The 22,067-nt window shown below is 42.0% G+C and overlaps 1 protein-coding gene across 4 annotated transcripts in view; it reads right to left on the bottom strand.

Annotated features, from left to right (window-relative positions):
* LOC135548051 (protein Hook homolog 3-like) overlaps nt 1–22,067 on the bottom strand; it is a 97,378-nt gene that overhangs the window by 18,100 nt on the left and 57,211 nt on the right. For all 4 annotated transcript variants that reach the window (XM_064977258.1, XM_064977256.1, XM_064977257.1 and 1 more), the window contains 2 exons: nt 22,060–22,067; nt 21,548–21,619 (listed from right to left, as the gene is read on the bottom strand). The exon at nt 22,060–22,067 is cut by the window's right edge and continues 198 nt beyond it. In XM_064977258.1, the coding sequence (XP_064833330.1) occupies nt 21,548–21,619; nt 22,060–22,067 (80 nt within the window). The remainder of the gene's footprint in view (nt 1–21,547; nt 21,620–22,059) is intronic.

Raw genomic sequence — 22,067 nt, 5'->3', positions numbered from 1 at the left:
ATCCAGACACCACCACTACTATAAATAACACACTGAATCCAGACAGCACCACCACCACTACTATAAATAACACACTGAATCCAGACAGCACCACTACTACTATAAATAACACACTGAATCCAGGCAGCACCACCACTACTATAAATAACACACTGAATCCAGACACCACCACTACTATAAATAACACACTGAATCCAGACAGCACCACCACTACTATAAATAACACACTGAATCCAGACAGCACCACCACTACTACTATAAATAACACACTGAATCCAGACAGCACCACCACTACTATAAATAACACACTGAATCCAGACTGCACCACCACTACTAGTATAAATAACACACTGTATACAGACAGCACCACCACTACTATAAATAACACACTGAATCCAGACAGCACCACCACCACTACTATAAATAACACACTGAATCCAGACAGCACCACCACTACTATAAATAACACACTGTATCCAGACAGCACCACCACTACTATAAATAACACACTGAATCCAGACAGCACCACCACTACTACTATAAATAACACCCTGAATCCAGACAGCACCACCACTACTATAAATAACACACTGAATCCAGACAGCACCACCACCACTATAAATAACACACTGAATCCAGACAGCACCACCACCACTACTATAAATAACACACTGAATCCAGACAGCACCACCACCACTACTATAAATAACACACTGAATCCAGACAGCACCACCACTACTATAAATAACACACTGAATCCAGACAGCACCACCACCACTACTATAAATAACACCCTGAATCCAGACAGCACCACCACTACTATAAATAACACACTGAATCCAGACAGCACCACCACTACTATAAATAACACACTGAATCCAGACAGCACCACCACCACTACTATAAATAACACACTGAATCCAGACAGCACCACCACTACTATAAATAACACACTGAATCCAGACAGCACCACCACTACTATAAATAACACACTGAATCCAGACAGCACCACCACTACTACTATAAATAACACACTGAATCCAGACAGCACCACCACTACTATAAATAACACACTGAATCCAGACAGCACCACCACCACTATAAATAACACACTGAATCCAGACAGCACCACCACTACTATAAATAACACACTGAATCCAGACAGCACCACCACCACTACTATAAATAACACACTGAATCCAGACAGCACCACCACCACTACTATAAATAACACACTGAATCCAGACAGCACCACCACTACTATAAATAACACACTGAATCCAGACAGCACCACCACCACTACTATAAATAACACCCTGAATCCAGACAGCACCACCACTACTATAAATAACACACTGAATCCAGACAGCACCACTACTACTATAAATAACACACTGAATCCAGACAGCACCACCACCACTACTATAAATAACACCCTGAATCCAGACAGCACCACCACTACTATAAATAACACACTGAATCCAGACAGCACCACCACTACTATAAATAACACACTGAATCCAGACAGCACCACCACTACTATAAATAACACACTGAATCCAGACACCACCACCACTACTATAAATAACACCCTGAATCCAGACAGCACCACCACTGCTATAAATAACACACTGAATCCAGACAGCACCACCACCACTACTATAAATAACACACTGAATCCAGACAGCACCACTACTATAAATAACACCATGAATCCAGACAGCACCACCACTACTATAAATAACACCCTGAATCCAGACAGCACCACCACCACTACTATAAATAACACCCTGAATCCAGACAGCACCACCACTACTACTATAAATAACACACTGAATCCAGACAGCACCACCACCACTACTATAAATAACACACTGAATCCAGACAGCACCACTACTATAAATAACACCATGAATCCAGACAGCACCACCACTACTATAAATAACACACTGAATCCAGACAGCACCACTACTACTATAAATAACACACTGAATCCAGACAGCACCACCACCACTATAAATAACACACTGAATCCAGACAGCACCACTACTATAAATAACACACTGAATCCAGACAGCACCACTACTATAAATAACACACTGAATCCAGACACCACCACTACTATAAATAACACACTGAATCCAGACAGCACCACCACCACTACTATAAATAACACACTGAATCCAGACAGCACCACTACCACTATAAATAACACACTGAATCCAGGCAGCACCACCACTACTATAAATAACACACTGAATCCAGACACCACCACTACTATAAATAACACACTGAATCCAGACAGCACCACCACTACTATAAATAACACACTGAATCCAGACAGCACCACCACTACTACTATAAATAACACACTGAATCCAGACAGCACCACCACTACTATAAATAACACACTGAATCCAGACTGCACCACCACTACTAGTATAAATAACACACTGTATACAGACAGCACCACCACTACTATAAATAACACACTGAATCCAGACAGCACCACCACCACTACTATAAATAACACACTGAATCCAGACAGCACCACCACTACTATAAATAACACACTGTATCCAGACAGCACCACCACTACTATAAATAACACACTGAATCCAGACAGCACCACCACTACTACTATAAATAACACCCTGAATCCAGACAGCACCACCACTACTATAAATAACACACTGAATCCAGACAGCACCACCACCACTATAAATAACACACTGAATCCAGACAGCACCACCACCACTACTATAAATAACACACTGAATCCAGACAGCACCACCACCACTACTATAAATAACACACTGAATCCAGACAGCACCACCACTACTATAAATAACACACTGAATCCAGACAGCACCACCACCACTACTATAAATAACACCCTGAATCCAGACAGCACCACCACTACTATAAATAACACACTGAATCCAGACAGCACCACCACTACTATAAATAACACCCTGAATCCAGACAGCACCACCACAACTACTATAAATAACACACTGAATCCAGACAGCACCACTACTACTATAAATAACACACTGAATCCAGACAGCACCACTATAAATAACACACTGAATCCAGACAGCACCACTACTATAAATAACACACTGAATCCAGACAGCACCACCACCACTACTATAAATAACACACTGAATCCAGACACCACCACTACTATAAATAACACACTGAATCCAGACAGCACCACCACTACTACTATAAATAACACACTGAATCCAGACAGCACCACCACTACTATAAATAACACACTGAATCCAGACTGCACCACCACTACTACTATAAATAACACACTGTATACAGACAGCACCACCACTACTATAAATAACACACTGAATCCAGACAGCACCACCACCACTACTATAAATAACACACTGAATCCAGACAGCACCACCACTACTATAAATAACACACTGTATCCAGACAGCACCACCACTACTATAAATAACACACTGAATCCAGACAGCACCACCACTACTACTATAAATAACACCCTGAATCCAGACAGCACCACGACTACTATAAATAACACACTGAATCCAGACAGCACCACCACCACTATAAATAACACACTGAATCCAGACAGCACCACCACTACTACTATAAATAACACCCTGAATCCAGACAGCACCACCACTACTATAAATAACACACTGAATCCAGACAGCACCACCACCACTATAAATAACACACTGAATCCAGACAGCACCACCACTACTATAAATAACACACTGAATCCAGACAGCACCACCACCACTACTATAAATAACACACTGAATCCAGACAGCACCACCACCACTACTATAAATAACACACTGAATCCAGACAGCACCACCACTACTATAAATAACACACTGAATCCAGACAGCACCACCACTACTATAAATAACACACTGAATCCAGACAGCACCACCACCACTACTATAAATAACACCCTGAATCCAGACAGCACCACCACTACTATAAATAACACACTGAATCCAGACAGCACCACCACTACTATAAATAACACACTGAATCCAGACAGCACCACCACTACTATAAATAACACACTGAATCCAGACACCACCACCACTACTATAAATAACACCCTGAATCCAGACAGCACCACCACTGCTATAAATAACACACTGAATCCAGACAGCACCACCACCACTACTATAAATAACACACTGAATCCAGACAGCACCACTACTATAAATAACACCATGAATCCAGACAGCACCACCACTACTATAAATAACACCCTGAATCCAGACAGCACCACCACCACTACTATAAATAACACCCTGAATCCAGACAGCACCACCACTACTACTATAAATAACACACTGAATCCAGACAGCACCACCACCACTACTATAAATAACACACTGAATCCAGACAGCACCACTACTATAAATAACACCATGAATCCAGACAGCACCACCACTACTATAAATAACACACTGAATCCAGACAGCACCACTACTACTATAAATAACACACTGAATCCAGACAGCACCACCACCACTATAAATAACACACTGAATCCAGACAGCACCACTACTATAAATAACACACTGAATCCAGACAGCACCACTACTATAAATAACACACTGAATCCAGACACCACCACTACTATAAATAACACACTGAATCCAGACAGCACCACCACCACTACTATAAATAACACACTGAATCCAGACAGCACCACTACTACTATAAATAACACACTGAATCCAGGCAGCACCACCACTACTATAAATAACACACTGAATCCAGACACCACCACTACTATAAATAACACACTGAATCCAGACAGCACCACCACTACTATAAATAACACACTGAATCCAGACAGCACCACCACTACTACTATAAATAACACACTGAATCCAGACAGCACCACCACTACTATAAATAACACACTGAATCCAGACTGCACCACCACTACTAGTATAAATAACACACTGTATACAGACAGCACCACCACTACTATAAATAACACACTGAATCCAGACAGCACCACCACCACTACTATAAATAACACACTGAATCCAGACAGCACCACCACTACTATAAATAACACACTGTATCCAGACAGCACCACCACTACTATAAATAACACACTGAATCCAGACAGCACCACCACTACTACTATAAATAACACCCTGAATCCAGACAGCACCACCACTACTATAAATAACGACACTGAATCCAGACAGCACCACCACCACTATAAATAACACACTGAATCCAGACAGCACCACCACTACTATAAATAACACACTGAATCCAGACAGCACCACCACCACTACTATAAATAACACACTGAATCCAGACAGCACCACTACTATAAATAACACCATGAATCCAGACAGCACCACCACTACTATAAATAACACACTGAATCCAGACAGCACCACTACTACTATAAATAACACACTGAATCCAGACAGCACCACCACCACTATAAATAACACACTGAATCCAGACAGCACCACTACTATAAATAACACACTGAATCCAGACAGCACCACTACTATAAATAACACACTGAATCCAGACACCACCACTACTATAAATAACACACTGAATCCAGACAGCACCACCACCACTACTATAAATAACACACTGAATCCAGACAGCACCACTACCACTATAAATAACACACTGAATCCAGGCAGCACCACCACTACTATAAATAACACACTGAATCCAGACACCACCACTACTATAAATAACACACTGAATCCAGACAGCACCACCACTACTATAAATAACACACTGAATCCAGACAGCACCACCACTACTACTATAAATAACACACTGAATCCAGACAGCACCACCACTACTATAAATAACACACTGAATCCAGACTGCACCACCACTACTAGTATAAATAACACACTGTATACAGACAGCACCACCACTACTATAAATAACACACTGAATCCAGACAGCACCACCACCACTACTATAAATAACACACTGAATCCAGACAGCACCACCACTACTATAAATAACACACTGTATCCAGACAGCACCACCACTACTATAAATAACACACTGAATCCAGACAGCACCACCACTACTACTATAAATAACACCCTGAATCCAGACAGCACCACCACTACTATAAATAACACACTGAATCCAGACAGCACCACCACCACTATAAATAACACACTGAATCCAGACAGCACCACCACCACTACTATAAATAACACACTGAATCCAGACAGCACCACCACCACTACTATAAATAACACACTGAATCCAGACAGCACCACCACTACTATAAATAACACACTGAATCCAGACAGCACCACCACCACTACTATAAATAACACCCTGAATCCAGACAGCACCACCACTACTATAAATAACACACTGAATCCAGACAGCACCACCACTACTATAAATAACACCCTGAATCCAGACAGCACCACCACAACTACTATAAATAACACACTGAATCCAGACAGCACCACTACTACTATAAATAACACACTGAATCCAGACAGCACCACTATAAATAACACACTGAATCCAGACAGCACCACTACTATAAATAACACACTGAATCCAGACAGCACCACCACCACTACTATAAATAACACACTGAATCCAGACACCACCACTACTATAAATAACACACTGAATCCAGACAGCACCACCACTACTACTATAAATAACACACTGAATCCAGACAGCACCACCACTACTATAAATAACACACTGAATCCAGACTGCACCACCACTACTACTATAAATAACACACTGTATACAGACAGCACCACCACTACTATAAATAACACACTGAATCCAGACAGCACCACCACCACTACTATAAATAACACACTGAATCCAGACAGCACCACCACTACTATAAATAACACACTGTATCCAGACAGCACCACCACTACTATAAATAACACACTGAATCCAGACAGCACCACCACTACTACTATAAATAACACCCTGAATCCAGACAGCACCACGACTACTATAAATAACACACTGAATCCAGACAGCACCACCACCACTATAAATAACACACTGAATCCAGACAGCACCACCACTACTACTATAAATAACACCCTGAATCCAGACAGCACCACCACTACTATAAATAACACACTGAATCCAGACAGCACCACCACCACTATAAATAACACACTGAATCCAGACAGCACCACCACTACTATAAATAACACACTGAATCCAGACAGCACCACCACCACTACTATAAATAACACACTGAATCCAGACAGCACCACCACCACTACTATAAATAACACACTGAATCCAGACAGCACCACCACTACTATAAATAACACACTGAATCCAGACAGCACCACCACTACTATAAATAACACACTGAATCCAGACAGCACCACCACCACTACTATAAATAACACCCTGAATCCAGACAGCACCACCACTACTATAAATAACACACTGAATCCAGACAGCACCACCACTACTATAAATAACACACTGAATCCAGACAGCACCACCACTACTATAAATAACACACTGAATCCAGACACCACCACCACTACTATAAATAACACCCTGAATCCAGACAGCACCACCACTGCTATAAATAACACACTGAATCCAGACAGCACCACCACCACTACTATAAATAACACACTGAATCCAGACAGCACCACTACTATAAATAACACCATGAATCCAGACAGCACCACCACTACTATAAATAACACCCTGAATCCAGACAGCACCACCACCACTACTATAAATAACACCCTGAATCCAGACAGCACCACCACTACTACTATAAATAACACACTGAATCCAGACAGCACCACCACCACTACTATAAATAACACACTGAATCCAGACAGCACCACTACTATAAATAACACCATGAATCCAGACAGCACCACCACTACTATAAATAACACACTGAATCCAGACAGCACCACTACTACTATAAATAACACACTGAATCCAGACAGCACCACCACCACTATAAATAACACACTGAATCCAGACAGCACCACTACTATAAATAACACACTGAATCCAGACAGCACCACTACTATAAATAACACACTGAATCCAGACACCACCACTACTATAAATAACACACTGAATCCAGACAGCACCACCACCACTACTATAAATAACACACTGAATCCAGACAGCACCACTACTACTATAAATAACACACTGAATCCAGGCAGCACCACCACTACTATAAATAACACACTGAATCCAGACACCACCACTACTATAAATAACACACTGAATCCAGACAGCACCACCACTACTATAAATAACACACTGAATCCAGACAGCACCACCACTACTACTATAAATAACACACTGAATCCAGACAGCACCACCACTACTATAAATAACACACTGAATCCAGACTGCACCACCACTACTAGTATAAATAACACACTGTATACAGACAGCACCACCACTACTATAAATAACACACTGAATCCAGACAGCACCACCACCACTACTATAAATAACACACTGAATCCAGACAGCACCACCACTACTATAAATAACACACTGTATCCAGACAGCACCACCACTACTATAAATAACACACTGAATCCAGACAGCACCACCACTACTACTATAAATAACACCCTGAATCCAGACAGCACCACCACTACTATAAATAACACACTGAATCCAGACAGCACCACCACCACTATAAATAACACACTGAATCCAGACAGCACCACCACTACTATAAATAACACACTGAATCCAGACAGCACCACCACCACTACTATAAATAACACACTGAATCCAGACAGCACCACCACCACTACTATAAATAACACACTGAATCCAGACAGCACCACCACTACTATAAATAACACACTGAATCCAGACAGCACCACCACCACTACTATAAATAACACCCTGAATCCAGACAGCACCACCACTACTATAAATAACACACTGAATCCAGACAGCACCACCACTACTATAAATAACACCCTGAATCCAGACAGCACCACCACAACTACTATAAATAACACACTGAATCCAGACAGCACCACTACTACTATAAATAACACACTGAATCCAGACAGCACCACTATAAATAACACACTGAATCCAGACAGCACCACTACTATAAATAACACACTGAATCCAGACAGCACCACCACCACTACTATAAATAACACACTGAATCCAGACACCACCACTACTATAAATAACACACTGAATCCAGACAGCACCACCACTACTACTATAAATAACACACTGAATCCAGACAGCACCACCACTACTATAAATAACACACTGAATCCAGACTGCACCACCACTACTACTATAAATAACACACTGTATACAGACAGCACCACCACTACTATAAATAACACACTGAATCCAGACAGCACCACCACCACTACTATAAATAACACACTGAATCCAGACAGCACCACCACTACTATAAATAACACACTGTATCCAGACAGCACCACCACTACTATAAATAACACACTGAATCCAGACAGCACCACCACTACTACTATAAATAACACCCTGAATCCAGACAGCACCACGACTACTATAAATAACACACTGAATCCAGACAGCACCACCACCACTATAAATAACACACTGAATCCAGACAGCACCACCACTACTACTATAAATAACACCCTGAATCCAGACAGCACCACCACTACTATAAATAACACACTGAATCCAGACAGCACCACCACCACTATAAATAACACACTGAATCCAGACAGCACCACCACTACTATAAATAACACACTGAATCCAGACAGCACCACCACCACTACTATAAATAACACACTGAATCCAGACAGCACCACCACCACTACTATAAATAACACACTGAATCCAGACAGCACCACCACTACTATAAATAACACACTGAATCCAGACAGCACCACCACCACTACTATAAATAACACCCTGAATCCAGACAGCACCACCACTACTATAAATAACACACTGAATCCAGACAGCACCACCACTACTATAAATAACACCCTGAATCCAGACAGCACCACCACTACTATAAATAACACACTGAATCCAGACAGCACCACCACCACTACTATAAATAACACACTGAATCCAGACAGCACCACCACCACTACTATAAATAACACACTGAATCCAGACAGCACCACCACTACTATAAATAACACACTGAATCCAGACAGCACCACCACCACTACTATAAATAACACCCTGAATCCAGACAGCACCACCACTACTATAAATAACACACTGAATCCAGACAGCACCACCACTACTATAAATAACACCCTGAATCCAGACAGCACCACCACCACTATAAATAACACCCTGAATCCAGACAGCACCACCACTAATACTATAAATAACACCCTGAATCCAGACAGCACCACCACCACTACTATAAATAACACACTGAATCCAGACAGCACCACCACCACTACTATAAATAACACACTGAATCCAGACAGCACCACCACTACTATAAATAACACACTGAATCCAGACAGCACCACCACCACTACTATAAATAACACACTGAATCCAGACAGCACCACCACTACTATAAATAACACACTGAATCCAGACAGCACCACCACTACTATAAATAACACACTGAATCCAGACAGCACCACCACTACTACTATAAATAACACCCTGAATCCAGACAGCACCACCACTACTATAAATAACACACTGAATCCAGACAGCACCACCACCACTATAAATAACACACTGAATCCAGACAGCACCACCACTACTATAAATAACACACTGAATCCAGACAGCACCACCACCACTACTATAAATAACACACTGAATCCAGACAGCACCACCACCACTACTATAAATAACACACTGAATCCAGACAGCACCACCACTACTATAAATAACACACTGAATCCAGACAGCACCACCACCACTACTATAAATAACACCCTGAATCCAGACAGCACCACCACTACTATAAATAACACACTGAATCCAGACAGCACCACCACTGCTATAAATAACACACTGAATCCAGACAGCACCACCACTACTATAAATAACACACTGAATCCAGACAGCACCACCACCACAACTACTATAAATAACACCCTGAATCCAGACAGCACCACCACTACTATAAATAACACACTGAATCCAGACAGCACCACCACTACTATAAATAACACCCTGAATCCAGACAGCACCACCGCTACTATAAATAACACACTGAATCCAGACAGCACCACCACCACTACTATAAATAACACACTGAATCCAGACAGCACCACCACCACTACTATAAATAACACACTGAATCCAGACAGCACCACCACTACTATAAATAACACACTGAATCCAGACAGCACCACCACCACTACTATAAATAACACCCTGAATCCAGACAGCACCACCACTACTATAAATAACACACTGAATCCAGACAGCACCACCACTACTATAAATAACACCTGAATCCAGACAGCACCACCACCACTATAAATAACACCCTGAATCCAGACAGCACCACCACTAATACTATAAATAACACCCTGAATCCAGACAGCACCACCACCACTACTATAAATAACACACTGAATCCAGACAGCACCACCACCACTACTATAAATAACACACTGAATCCAGACAGCACCACCACTACTATAAATAACACACTGAATCCAGACAGCACCACCACCACTACTATAAATAACACACTGAATCCAGACAGCACCACCACTACTATAAATAACACACTGTATCCAGACAGCACCACCACTACTATAAATAACACACTGAATCCAGACAGCACCACCACTACTACTATAAATAACACCCTGAATCCAGACAGCACCACCACTACTATAAATAACACACTGAATCCAGACAGCACCACCACCACTATAAATAACACACTGAATCCAGACAGCACCACCACTACTATAAATAACACACTGAATCCAGACAGCACCACCACCACTACTATAAATAACACACTGAATCCAGACAGCACCACCACCACTACTATAAATAACACACTGAATCCAGACAGCACCACCACTACTATAAATAACACACTGAATCCAGACAGCACCACCACCACTACTATAAATAACACCCTGAATCCAGACAGCACCACCACTACTATAAATAACACACTGAATCCAGACAGCACCACCACTACTATAAATAACACCCTGAATCCAGACAGCACCACCACCACTATAAATAACACCCTGAATCCAGACAGCACCACCACTAATACTATAAATAACACCCTGAATCCAGACAGCACCACCACCACTACTATAAATAACACACTGAATCCAGACAGCACCACCACCACTACTATAAATAACACACTGAATCCAGACAGCACCACCACTACTATAAATAACACCCTGAATCCAGACAGCACCACCACTACTACTATAAATAACACCCTGAATCCAGACAGCACCACCACTACTATAAATAACACCCTGAATCCAGACAGCACCACCACTATAAATAACACACTGAATCCAGACAGCACCACTACTACTATAAATAACACCCTGAATCCAGACAGCACCACTACTACTATAAATAACACCCTGAATCCAGACAGCACCACCACTACTACTATAAATAACACCCTGAATCCAGACAGCACCACTACTACTATAAATAACACACTGAATCCAGACAGCACCACCACTACTACTATAAATAACACCCTGAATCCAGACAGCACCACCACTACTATAAATAACACACTGAATCCAGACAGCACCACCACTACTACTATAAATAACACCCTGAATCCAGACAGCACCACCACTACTATAAATAACACACTGAATCCAGACAGCACCACCACTACTACTATAAATAACACACTGAATCCAGACAGCACCACCACTACTACTATAAATAACACACTGAATCCAGACAGCACCACTACTACTATAAATAACACCCTGAATCCAGACAGCACCACCACTACTATAAATAACACACTGAATCCAGACAGCACCACCACCACAACTACTATAAATAACACACTGAATCCAGACAGCACCACCACCACTACTACTATAAATAACACACTGAATCCAGACAGCACCACCACCACTAATACTATAAATAACACACTGAATCCAGACAGCACCACCACTGCTATAAATAACACACTGAATCCAGACAGCACCACTACTACTATAAATAACACCCTGAATCCAGACAGCACCACCACCACTATAAATAACACCCTGAATCCAGACAGCACCACCACTACTATAAATAACACCATGAATCCAGACAGCACCACCACTACTATAAATAACACCCTGAATCCAGACAGCACCACTACTACTATAAATAACACCCTTAATCCAGACAGCACCACTACTACTATAAATAACACCCTGAATCCAGACAGCACCACTACTACTATAAATAACACACTGAATCCAGACAGCACCACCACCACTACTATAAATAACACCCTGAATCCAGACAGCACCACCACTACTATAAATAACACACTGAATCCAGACAGCACCACCACTACTATAAATAACACACTGAATCCAGACAGCACCACCACTACTATAAATAACACACTGAATCCAGACAGCACCACCACCACTACTATAAATAACACACTGAATCCAGACAGCACCACCACCACTACTATAAATAACACACTGAATCCAGACAGCACCACCACCACTACTATAAATAACACACTGAATCCAGACAGCACCACTACTACTATAAATAACACACTGAATCCAGACAGCACCACCACTACTATAAATAACACACTGAATCCAGACAGCACCACCACTACTATAAATAACACACTGAATCCAGACAGCACCACCACCACTACTATAAATAACACACTGAATCCAGACAGCACCACCACTACTACTATAAATAACACACTGAATCCAGACAGCACCACCACTACTATAAATAACACACTGAATCCAGACAGCACCACCACTACTATAAATAACACACTGAATCCAGACAGCACCACCACCACTACTATAAATAACACACTGAATCCAGACAGCACCACCACTGCTATAAATAACACACTGAATCCAGACAGCACCACTACTACTATAAATAACACCCTGAATCCAGACAGCACCACGACTGCTATAAATAACACACTGAATCCAGACAGCACCACCACCACTACTATAAATAACACCATGAATCCAGACAGCACCACCACTACTATAAATAACACCCTGAATCCAGACAGCACCACCACTGCTATAAATAACACACTGAATCCAGACAGCACCACCACCACTACTATAAATAACACACTGAATCCAGACAGCACCACTACTATAAATAACACCATGAATCCAGACAGCACCACCACTACTATAAATAACACCCTGAATCCAGACAGCACCACCACAACTACTATAAATAACACACTGAATCCAGACAGCACCACTACTACTATAAATAACACACTGAATCCAGACAGCACCACCACCACTATAAATAACACACTGAATCCAGACAGCACCACTACTACTATAAATAACACACTGAATCCAGACAGCACCACCACCACTACTATAAATAACACACTGAATCCAGACAGCACCACCATTACTACTATAAATAACACACTGAATCCAGACAGCACCACCACCACTACTATAAATAACACACTGAATCCAGACAGCACCACCACTACTATAAATAACACACTGAATCCAGACAGCACCACCACCACTACTATAAATAACACCCTGAATCCAGACAGCACCACCACTACTATAAATAACACACTGAATCCAGACAGCACCACCACTACTATAAATAACACCCTGAATCCAGACAGCACCACCACCACTATAAATAACACCCTGAATCCAGACAGCACCACCACTAATACTATAAATAACACCCTGAATCCAGACAGCACCACCACCACTACTATAAATAACACACTGAATCCAGACAGCACCACCACCACTACTATAAATAACACACTGAATCCAGACAGCACCACCACTACTATAAATAACACCCTGAATCCAGACAGCACCACCACTACTACTATAAATAACACCCTGAATCCAGACAGCACCACCACCACTATAAATAACACCCTGAATCCAGACAGCACCACTACTACTATAAATAACACCCTGAATCCAGACAGCACCACCACTACTACTATAAATAACACCCTGAATCCAGACAGCACCACTACTACTATAAATAACACACTGAATCCAGACAGCACCACCACTACTACTATAAATAACACCCTGAATCCAGACAGCACCACCACTACTATAAATAACACACTGAATCCAGACAGCACCACCACTACTACTATAAATAACACCCTGAATCCAGACAGCACCACCACTACTATAAATAACACACTGAATCCAGACAGCACCACCACTACTACTATAAATAACACACTGAATCCAGACAGCACCACCACTACTACTATAAATAACACACTGAATCCAGACAGCACCACTACTACTATAAATAACACCCTGAATCCAGACAGCACCACCACTACTATAAATAACACACTGAATCCAGACAGCACCACCACCACAACTACTATAAATAACACACTGAATCCAGACAGCACCACCACCACTACTACTATAAATAACACACTGAATCCAGACAGCACCACCACCACTAATACTATAAATAACACACTGAATCCAGACAGCACCACCACTGCTATAAATAACACACTGAATCCAGACAGCACCACTACTACTATAAATAACACCCTGAATCCAGACAGCACCACCACCACTATAAATAACACCCTGAATCCAGACAGCACCACCACTACTATAAATAACACCATGAATCCAGACAGCACCACCACTACTATAAATAACACCCTGAATCCAGACAGCACCACTACTACTATAAATAACACCCTTAATCCAGACAGCACCACTACTACTATAAATAACACCCTGAATCCAGACAGCACCACTACTACTATAAATAACACACTGAATCCAGACAGCACCACCACCACTACTATAAATAACACCCTGAATCCAGACAGCACCACCACTACTATAAATAACACACTGAATCCAGACAGCACCACCACTACTATAAATAACACACTGAATCCAGACAGCACCACCACTACTATAAATAACACACTGAATCCAGACAGCACCACCACCACTACTATAAATAACACACTGAATCCAGACAGCACCACCACCACTACTATAAATAACACACTGAATCCAGACAGCACCACCACCACTACTATAAATAACACACTGAATCCAGACAGCACCACCACTACTATAAATAACACACTGAATCCAGACAGCACCACCACTACTATAAATAACACACTGAATCCAGACAGCACCACCACTACTATAAATAACACACTGAATCCAGACAGCACCACCACCACTACTATAAATAACACACTGAATCCAGACAGCACCACCACTACTACTATAAATAACACACTGAATCCAGACAGCACCACCACTACTATAAATAACACACTGAATCCAGACAGCACCACCACTACTATAAATAACACACTGAATCCAGACAGCACCACCACCACTACTATAAATAACACACTGAATCCAGACAGCACCACCACTGCTATAAATAACACACTGAATCCAGACAGCACCACTACTACTATAAATAACACCCTGAATCCAGACAGCACCACGACTGCTATAAATAACACACTGAATCCAGACAGCACCACCACCACTACTATAAATAACACCATGAATCCAGACAGCACCACCACTACTATAAATAACACCCTGAATCCAGACAGCACCACCACTGCTATAAATAACACACTGAATCCAGACAGCACCACCACCACTACTATAAATAACACACTGAATCCAGACAGCACCACTACTATAAATAACACCATGAATCCAGACAGCACCACCACTACTATAAATAACACCCTGAATCCAGACAGCACCACCACAACTACTATAAATAACACACTGAATCCAGACAGCACCACTACTACTATAAATAACACACTGAATCCAGACAGCACCACCACCACTATAAATAACACACTGAATCCAGACAGCACCACTACTACTATAAATAACACACTGAATCCAGACAGCACCACCACCACTACTATAAATAACACACTGAATCCAGACAGCACCACCATTACTACTATAAATAACACACTGAATCCAGACAGCACCACCACCACTACTATAAATAACACACTGAATCCAGACAGCACCACCACTGCTATAAATAACACACTGAATCCAGACAGCACCACCACTACTATAAATAACACACTGAATCCAGACAGCACCACCACCACAACTACTATAAATAACACACTGAATCCAGACAGCACCACCACTACTATAAATAACACACTGAATCCAGACAGCACCACCACTACTATAAATAACACACTGAATCCAGACAGCACCACCACCACTACTATAAATAACACACTGAATCCAGACAGCACCACCACCACTACTATAAATAACACACTGAATCCAGACAGCACCACCACCACTACTATAAATAACACACTGAATCCAGACAGCACCACTACTACTATAAATAACACACTGAATCCAGACAGCACCACCACTACTATAAATAACACACTGAATCCAGACAGCACCACCACTACTATAAATAACACACTGAATCCAGACAGCACCACCACCACTACTATAAATAACACACTGAATCCAGACAGCACCACCACTACTACTATAAATGAATAACACACTGAATCCAGACAGCACCACCACTACTATAAATAACACACTGAATCCAGACAGCACCACCACTACTATAAATAACACACTGAATCCAGACAGCACCACCACCACTACTATAAATAACACACTGAATCCAGACAGCACCACCACTGCTATAAATAACACACTGAATCCAGACAGCACCACTACTACTATAAATAACACCCTGAATCCAGACAGCACCACGACTGCTATAAATAACACACTGAATCCAGACAGCACCACCACCACTACTATAAATAACACACTGAATCCAGACAGCACCACTACTATAAATAACACCATGAATCCAGACAGCACCACCACTACTATAAATAACACCCTGAATCCAGACAGCACCACCACTGCTATAAATAACACACTGAATCCAGACAGCACCACCACCACTACTATAAATAACACACTGAATCCAGACAGCACCACTACTATAAATAACACCATGAATCCAGACAGCACCACCACTACTATAAATAACACCCTGAATCCAGACAGCACCACCACAACTACTATAAATAACACACTGAATCCAGACAGCACCACCACCACTACTATAAATAACACACTGAATCCAGACAGCACCACCACTGCTATAAATAACACACTGAATCCAGACAGCACCACCACTACTATAAATAACACACTGAATCCAGACAGCACCACCACCACAACTACTATAAATAACACACTGAATCCAGACAGCACCACCACTACTATAAATAACACACTGAATCCAGACAGCACCACCACTACTATAAATAACACACTGAATCCAGACAGCACCACCACTACTACTATAAATAACACACTGAATCCAGACAGCACCACCACAACTACTATAAATAACACACTGAATCCAGACAGCACCACCACTGCTATAAATAACACACTGAATCCAGACAGCACCACCACTGCTATAAATAACACACTGAATCCAGACACCACCACCACTGCTATAAATAACACACTGAATCCAGACACCACCACCACTACTATAAATAACACACTGAATCCAGACAGCACCACCACCACTATAAATAACACACTGAATCCAGACAGCACCACCACTACTATAAATAACACACTGAATCCAGACAGCACCACCACTACTACTATAAATAACACACTGAATCCAGACAGCACCACTACTACTATAAATAACACACTGAATCCAGACAGCACCACCACTACTATAAATAACACCCTGAATCAAGACAGCACCACCACTACTATAAATAACACCATGAATCCAGACAGCACCACCACTACTACTATAAATAACACACTGAATCCAGACAGCACCACTACTACTATAAATAACACACTGAATCCAGACAGCACCACCACTACTACTATAAATAACACCCTGAATCCAGACAGCACCACCACCACTACTATAAATAACACACTGAATCCAGACAGCACCACTACTACTATAAATAACACACTGAATCCAGACAGCACCACCACTACTATAAATAACACCCTGAATCCAGACAGCACCACCACTACTACTATAAATAACACCCTGAATCCAGACAGCACCACTACTACTACTATAAATAACACACTGAATCCAGACAGCACCACCACTACTACTATAAATAACACACTGAATCCAGACAGCACCACCACTACTATAAATAACACACTGAATCCAGACAGCACCACCACTACTATAAATAACACCCTGAATCCAGACAGCACCACCACCACTACTATAAATAACACCATGAATCCAGACAGCACCACCACCACTACTATAAATAACACACTGAATCCAGACAGCACCACCACTACTACTATAAATAACACCCTGAATCCAGACAGCACCACCACCACTACTATAAATAACACACTGAATCCAGACAGCACCACTACTACTATAAATAACACACTGAATCCAGACAGCACCACCACTACTATAAATAACACCCTGAATCCAGACAGCACCACCACCACTACTATAAATAACACCATGAATCCAGACAGCACCACCACCACTACTATAAATAACACACTGAATCCAGACAGCACCACCACTACTACTATAAATAACACCCTGAATCCAGACAGCACCACCACCACTACTATAAATAACACACTGAATCCAGACAGCACCACTACTACTATAAATAACACCCTGAATCCAGACAGCACCACTACTACTATAAATAACACACTGAATCCAGACAGCACCACCACTACTACTATAAATAACACACTGAATCCAGACAGCACCACCACCACTATAAATAACACCCTGAATCCAGACAGCACCACTACTATAAATAACACACTGAATCCAGACAGCACCACCACCACTACTATAAATAACACACTGAATCCAGACAGCACCACCACTACTACTATAAATAACACCCTGAATCCAGACAGCACCACCACCACTACTATAAATAACACACTGAATCCAGACAGCACCACCACTACTATAAATAACACCCTGAATCCAGACAGCACCACCACCACTACTATAAATAACACCCTGAATCCAGACAGCACCACCACTACTACTATAAATAACACACTGAATCCAGACAGCACCACCACTACTATAAATAACACACTGAATCCAGACAGCACCACCACCACTATAAATAACACACTGAATCCAGACAGCACCACTACTACTATAAATAACACCCTGAATCCAGACAGCACCACCACTACTATAAATAACACCATGAATCCAGACAGCACCACCACCACTACTATAAATAACACACTGAATCCAGACAGCACCACCACTACTATAAATAACACACTGAATCCAGACAGCACCACCACTACTACTATAAATAACACACTGAATCCAGACAGCACCACTACTACTATAAATAACACCCTGAATCCAGACAGCACCACCACTACTATAAATAACACACTGAATCCAGACAGCACCACCACTACTACTATAAATAACACACTGAATCCAGACAGCACCACTACTATAAATAACACCCTGAATCCAGACAGCACCACCACTACTACTATAAATAACACACTGAATCCAGACAGCACCACCACTATAAATAACACACTGAATCCAGACAGCACCACTACTCCTTGTTTTTAATCTCGATGGAGTTCTCATTATAAGTGACAGGGCGGCAGCGTAGCCTAGTGGTTAGAGCGTTGGACTAGTAACCGGAAGGTTGTGAGTTCAAACCCTCGAGCTGTCAAGGTACAAATCTGTCGTTCTGCCCCTGAACAGGCAGTTAACCCACTGTTCCCAGGCCGTCATTGAAAATAAGAATGTGTTCTTAACTGACTTGCCTGGTTAAATAAAGGTAAAATAAAAAATAAAATAAACATAGGAAATCCTACAGCGGCCTCTAGTGTTTGAAATGACAAATATAACGTATTATAAACTGGGTGGTTTGAGCGCTGAATGCTGACTGGCTGACAGCCAGGGTATATCAGACTGTATACCACGGGTATGTACAAAACAAAATTTTTACTGCTCTAATTACATTGATAACTACTTTATAATATAGCAATAAGGCACCTGAGGGGAGTTTGTGGAATATGGCCAATATATCATGGCTAAGGGCGTTGCATTGTGCCTTAAGAACAGCCCTTAGCCGTGATATATTGGCCATATTCCACACCCCCCCGGGCTTTATTGGTTAAATATTGTGCTGTTTCAATATAACACTGACCATGTTGTACCAGGCAGATACTATGAGTTTCTCCTCCTGGTCTCTCTGAGCCTTGGTCTTGTCGTAGTCTTTCTGTAGAGGGAGATCAACAGAGGAACTGTAGGTTATTAAACGGGTCTGACTGAGAAGGCAAATGTAATAAAGTGGTGGTATTAAAGCTCTCTCGCTCTCGTCCCGTCCTTAACCCTTAACCCAACACCTTTCTCAAACCCAACCCCTATGTGAAGTATCCTCAAGCTGGTTCTTCCGGGTCTGGACCTAACCCCAGTTCAACCCCTACACCAGCCCCTTGGTACCTCCAGAGAGTGCAGCATTCATTCCTTGTCCTGCAGCTGGTTGCTCAGGGTCTGGACCTAACCCGTACCCCTAACCCCAGTTCAACCCCTACACCAGCCCCTTGGTACCTCCAGAGAGTGCAGCATTCATTCCTTGTCCTGCAGCTGGTTGCTCAGGGTCTGGACCTAACCCGTACCCCTAACCCCAGTTCAACCCCTACACCAGCCCCTTGGTACCTCCAGAG

The sequence above is a fragment of the Oncorhynchus masou genome, chromosome 11, assembly GCF_036934945.1.
Source record: "Oncorhynchus masou masou isolate Uvic2021 chromosome 11, UVic_Omas_1.1, whole genome shotgun sequence".
Classification (NCBI taxonomy): Eukaryota; Metazoa; Chordata; class Actinopteri; order Salmoniformes; family Salmonidae; genus Oncorhynchus; species Oncorhynchus masou.
The sequence above is the reverse complement of the archived record's forward strand: the minus strand, read 5'-3'. Positions and strand labels throughout refer to the sequence as shown.